At 50.4% G+C, this 6,028-nt stretch overlaps 1 protein-coding gene across 2 annotated transcripts in view; it reads left to right on the top strand.

Moving 5' to 3' along the window:
• The first annotated feature begins 4,857 nt into the window (after nt 1-4,857).
• SLC66A2 (solute carrier family 66 member 2) overlaps nt 4,858-6,028 on the top strand; it is a 50,470-nt gene continuing 49,299 nt past the window's right edge. For both annotated transcript variants that reach the window (XM_072033347.1, XM_027451190.3), the window contains exons 1-2: nt 4,858-5,013; nt 5,203-5,479. In XM_072033347.1, coding sequence (XP_071889448.1) covers nt 5,277-5,479 — 203 coding nt within the window. In that variant the 5' untranslated portion in view covers nt 4,858-5,013; nt 5,203-5,276. The remainder of the gene's footprint in view (nt 5,014-5,202; nt 5,480-6,028) is intronic.

The raw sequence follows: 6,028 nt of genomic DNA, 5'->3' as shown, positions 1-6,028 counted from the left end.
GTGAACATTAAAAACTTGTGCATGTTTCAAATTTCAAATTCTGCGTCTCTGAGGAGAAAGAGGTAATTCCATTGGTCAGGAAACCTGATTCCTGATTGCCACGTTCTGCCTTCAGTCAAGAAACTGGCTGCTCTTGGCTTGGACTGGCGCACGCTTCGTTGGGTTAGAAACTGGCTGGATAGCCGGGCCCAGAGAGTTGTGGTAAATGGAGCCAAGTCCAGTTGGAGGCCAGTCACTAGTGGCGTCCCCCAGGGCTCGGTGCTGGGGCCGGTCCTCTTTAACATCTTCATCAATGATCTGGATGAGGGCATTGAGTGCACCCTCAGTAAGTTTGCAGATGACACCAAGCTAGGTGCGTGTGTCGATCTGCTGGAGGGTAGGAAGGCTCTGCAGGAGGATCTGGATAGGCTGCACCGATGGGCTGAGGTCAACTGTATGAAGTTTAACAAGGCCAAGTGCCGGGTCCTGCACCTGGGGCGCAATAACCCCAAGAAGAGCTACAGGCTGGGAGAGGAATGGCTGGAGAGCTGCCAGGCAGAGAAGGACCTGGGAGTGATGGTGGACAGTCGGCTGAATATGAGCCAGCAGTGTGCTCAGGTGGCCAAGAAGGCCAACGGCATCCTGGCTTGTATCAGAAACACTGTGACCAGCAGGGCTAGGGAGGTGATCGTCCCCCTGTACTCGGCTCTGGTGAGGCCGCACCTCGAGTACTGTGTTCAGTTCTGGGCCCCTCGCTACAAGAAGGACATCGAGGTGCTTGAGCGAGTCCAGAGAAGGGCGACGAAGCTGGTGAGGGGCCTGGAGAGCAAGTCCTATGAGGAGCGGCTGAAGGAGCTGGGCTTGTTCAGCCTAGAGAAAAGGAGGCTCAGGGGTGACCTTATCACTCTGTATAAGTATATTAAAGGAGGCTCTAGCGAGATGGGGGTTGGCCTGTTCTCCCATGTGCCTGGTGACAGGACGAGGGGGAATGGGCTAAAGTTGCGCCAGGGGAGTTTTAGGTTAGATGTTAGGAAGAATTTCTTTACTGAAAGGGTTGTTAGACATTGGAACAGGCTGCCCAGGGAGGTGGTTGAGTCACCATCCCTGGAAGTCTTCAAAAGACGTTTAGATGTAGAACTTAGGGATATGGTTTAGTGGGGACTGTTAGTGTTAGGTCAGAGGTTGGACTCGATGATCTTGAGGTCTCTTCCAACCTAGAGATTCTGTGTGTGATTCTGTGTGATTTTTGGTTCTGCTGCTCATGTGAATGCCCTAAATGTGAAGCTTGTTCAGTCGGTCCCTTTCTACAAATTTCTGCAGAAAGAAAACTGTCAGGGTTAAAGATACTCTTTATGAGAAGTTTCTTGTGGGAAGTAGGGTGTCATGTATCACCAAGTAACTGTAAGAGAAAACAGGGTATGGTTTTCTCTCTAAGTGTTCTGCACTGGGGATAAATGTGCGTTTGTAGGAGGAGCAGAACACCCACCTGCAGATGCTTCGGGTATGGAGACTGGAGTGGTAGTGTCCTTTGGCTGTGTGAAGAGTTTTGTATAACTCATAGCTGTGTGAAATCACCTGTCTAGCTGCTGTTGACCAAATTATTATGCTGTAATCCAGAAATCTCTAGCGCTCTTTCTCAGGTATGGTTGGTAAAAGATGCTACTTGTACTGTTTTCTGCTCCAACCTAGTTGGATGTTGTAGGTGCCAGATGGAGCTTTCCTGAAGAAAAAAACATGTGACAGGTAAGGATCTGCCTGTGTCCCACCACACTGGTGAGGCAAATCAGCTTTTGCAGCATAGGGATGGCGATCCAGCTTCACATGGAAAGGCCCCCTGCTCAAATCCCATAGCCTTGCCTGTTTGTTTAGGTGCCTCATGGCCACTGCAGAATGTACGTTTTATATGCAGAGATTAAATGTGGTATGGGTGTGGGCAGGGATGTGATGGAAAGAGTACAAAATTTGTTGAAAAGGCCTGTGCTGAAGAGGCTGGAAGCTGGGCAAAAGACAGGATAGTTCTGCTGGTGGGAGGTGGTGAGCGATTGCCATTGCATCACTTGTTTTTCTCCATATATTAAACTGTCTTTATCTCAACCCATTAGTTTTTTTTCTTGCTTATGCCCTTTTGATTCTTTCCCCCATCCTGTTGGAGTGAGCAGCTGTGTAGGGTCTTTGCTGCTGCCTGGGGTCAGCCGACCACGCTGTCTCTTTCCTCGGTATCAAAAGCCCCTTGCTGAATGCAGTGATCCTGTAATTAGTAAGTGTTTTGCACTGGGGACTGAAGTGAGGGAGAGAGAGACAGTACAGGGCTCTTTTTGTATCTCAATAATGAAGGCCTGATGACAACAAATGGCTTAATAAAACAGCTGTTTTTATAAGACTGAATAAGAAGGGGAATATAGATAGCAAGTAAATCTATAGCCCCTTCAGCTGCTGGGCACCATATGTTCATGCAGCATCAGATGGACCCTGGATGGATATTCCCAGGGGATGCTGTGCAGTTCCTGTCTGTAGAGAGAAGCTCATTCTTTTTGGTCCTTCGAGCTATTAAATAGTTTTCCTACAAGTGAACAACTCCATTCCTAAAAGTTGTTCATATGACAACTCCTTCCTGCACTGTTAGATAAAGGCAAGGCCACTCAGGTGGAAGGGTCACTGGTGCCACGTGGGGGCTGCCCGCTGGCTGCTCTGCCACCAGGAGCTGGCTGAGGTGATTCTGCAGTCAAGGGGCACGGTGACACAGCACAGCAAAGTGGAGCATGCCACCGCTATGTGGAGTGAGAGAGAGATGGGCTTGTATGCCAGACACATGTTTGGTAGGTCTGCCATGAAAATGGAGAGGGAATTCCTTGTCATACCAGTGGGTGTTGCACCCACGTTTATACTCACTGGTCTGTGGAGATTTTGGTCAGTTTACAAAGAACAATACTGAAGGAGGAAGTAAAGTGGTGAAGATGAGCAATAAAACAGCCTCTCCCATTAATGTTAGTTTAATTCTTTCTATCAGTCACAAAAACAGGGGCTCACCTGTGCTTTGAACAGTCCAGGAGGTAGCTTCTGCCACCAGCTATAACAGGGTTGCTTTAAAAAATCAAGTGTGGAGTGAAGAGGACAGCTGATTTAGTGATAATATATCTTGGTAGGAACGGTCAATTTCAATGTACTTAAGACTCATTTACTTGTTTTATGAACGGTACAGTGAATATTTCCTTTTAATCTCACTGTGACTCTATTTATAGGATGAGATAAAATGTGATAACGGAAGGGAATTTTGGCTACTGCAGGAATTCACATAAGCCTTATGACAGCATTTATTGTGCAATGCATTCAAGGCTCGGACCTTATCTGCATTGTGTCTTTAGACTGTCTTGCAGGGACTTCCTACATTTGCTTGAGTGTAACAACATTTGTCTAATGTAGACTATAAAATTATTTTAATACTCAACTTTTAAAATGAATTGTCAGAACACAGGCCAGGTAGAAGACTTGCAGCAATCTGCTACTTTTGCTGCTGCAGTGATGAACTGTGAAGCATCCCCAACCCCCAGAAGATGAATGAACAAATGACCCCAAACTGCAGAGAAGTTGCTAAGACTGCTAAGGTCTTGAAACTGGTTGAACATGGATGGTTGATTCCTGCATTCCAAGTGTCCCAGAAGGCCCTAGCATCCTTCTGCTGAGAATATGGCTACATGGATACAATTGTAGAAACAAGCCTCTTCTAACTCTCCTAATTCAGTAGACCTATCTACAAAGCAAAACCTTATATAATACTTTTCTACCTCTCCAATGTTAAAACCCATTTGAAAACATCCCATGTCTATTCAACACGTTCATCTTGTGTAAACTGTATCCAAAGACAGGGCAATTCTGGATAGGTACCATCTCTATCAGATTTTTTAATCTGGAATAAATCAAAATTCATGTTCCCATTAGAAGTTTAGGTCCTGTGCTGTTACCCAAATACTAACTGCTGGGAGCTAGTTTGCAACTAGGCGACTAAAGTTGCTCACATACTCAATTTCAATGCTCTTACGGCAGTTATCATAGAAGATTAATGTTAGTCTTCAAAGACCTGGTGTGAAGCGTCCTGTATGCTGCTGTTTTCTGAGTGGGTAACACAGTTCTACCAAATGAAAGATATAGATATATATATATTAAAGGGAGAACTTTGCCAGTCCATAGGGAAAACTAAATACACCTATTTCGTCTGCAGTTCACTGGGATTGATTTCTGGCAGTGTAGCAGTGCTGTTTCCATGGTGGGCTCCGCTTTCACACCAGAGCAGTGGTCCTCCTGAGCTCCCTCAGAAAAGCAGCTGGATGTAAACCCTTACAAGGGTTCACCTGGCTGAACCCAGGCCTGTAGGCTGCTGAACTTTTCCTCGGTGAGGCAATGTTTAAAACCAGCTGCTATCTCCCGAGCTGTAGATTTTCTCTGCAGGGCTCTCCTGTCAGAGCCTTGCTGGGACTGCTGTGGTGGGATGTTTGCATGCCAGACTGTGTGTTATGGTTAGCCGGGGAGCACCGGAGGTTGGCACCGCTGCCAGAGGATGTTACTTCAGCTGCTTGTTCTGACACCTGAGCAGAGCCCCCCGTGCTGGCACAAGCTGCTGTGCGGCTCAGCAGCTTGAAGCCAACCTGTCACCGCACCTGCCAGCCAGCCTGGCACTGGCAATCATTTTAGGTTGTGTGACTAATTCCTGAACAAGGAGGGCCTTTTTATGGGACCAGATCTGTGCTGTGTTCAAGCAGCAGCGTGTCAACGAGCTATGATTTTTACATTCTCGTCTTCATCTGAAACGAACCCAAACGACTTTTAACAATTCCACGGGCTTTTCTCCAAAACCCACTCATATTTTACGCTAACAGCACCCGCCCTCCCTCCACGGCCCGGCCTCCCCTCACGGCGGCCGCGGGGCGGCCCCGGCGCCCATTGGCGGAGGCGCTGCGGGTCCCCGCGGCGTCACGGAGCTCGCGGGGGCCCCGCCGGCTGCCGGCGCGGCCATGGCGGGGGCCGCAGCGGGGCGACCAGGTCGGGGCGGGCGTGAACCGGCAGCCAGGGGATGTGGGGGGAGCTTGGGGCGTGCGGGAGGAGCGGGGAGGCCCCGCCCGAGAGCCGGCCGGGCGGCGGGGCCGCGCTCGGAGGGGCTGCGGGGCCGCCCCGCTGCCCGCGTCCCGTGCTCGGCGCTGCGCTCACGCCCTCCCGTCTCCCCCCCGGCAGGTCCCGGCGAGGAGTGCGGCTGAGAGAGGCTCGGCTCGGCTCGGCTCGGCTCGGCTCTCCTGCCTGCCCCCGCCATGGAGACGGAGGGCCTGGAGTGGCTGCTGGTGCCCGTGCGGCAGCTGGTGGCCTGGGGCGCCGCCGGGGCCATGGTGTTTGGCGGCGTGGTGCCCTACATCCCGCAGTACCGGGACATCCGCCGCACGCAGAACGCAGAGGGCTTCTCCACCTACGTGTGCCTGGTGCTGCTGGTGGCCAACATCCTGCGGATACTCTTCTGGTAAGCACCCGCTTCTGAGCCTTCATTTGGAATCCCCGAGGAAATAACGCCGTTTTTATGTGCTTCTTGCCCCTCTCGCAAACACCAAAAAGCTGCTTCGTGGGTGAATCTGCACTGAGTGTAACCAGCCGGGCACAGGAGCCCGTCCTTCCAAACAGCATTTTCTGACTTGCTGCTAAATAAAAATAATTATTTTAAGTCAGACCTCTTTTCTTCCTCTTTTATCCTTCCCCTTCCCTCCAGCTCTGTGCTCTGAGCGAAGGCCCCAGCCCTGCGCGCTCGTTGTAATCTCCAGCAGGTCTGAAAGCTGCTGGGACGCTGCCCAGATGTGCTCGCCCTTCCCTGCGATGCCAGCTGGCTTCAGGGGAGGTTCGCTTCCGCAGCTCCACGGATGAAAGCATCGTAATTTGATAAGCAGGAAAATGGTGGGCTGTTGCCCAAAGCACGCTCTTCCTGTTTCCAGCACGCTTCTCAGCGTTAAAAGGCGTGTTTATTTTCGTAGCTTGATCTGGTGATGTTGAGCAAATAACGTTTTATTAGGGCGTGCAT

This window comes from Anas platyrhynchos, chromosome 2, assembly GCF_047663525.1.
Source record: "Anas platyrhynchos isolate ZD024472 breed Pekin duck chromosome 2, IASCAAS_PekinDuck_T2T, whole genome shotgun sequence".
NCBI lineage: Eukaryota > Metazoa > Chordata > Aves > Anseriformes > Anatidae > Anas > Anas platyrhynchos.
Note: the sequence above shows the minus strand (reverse complement) of the source record. Positions and strands in the feature narration are given on the sequence as shown.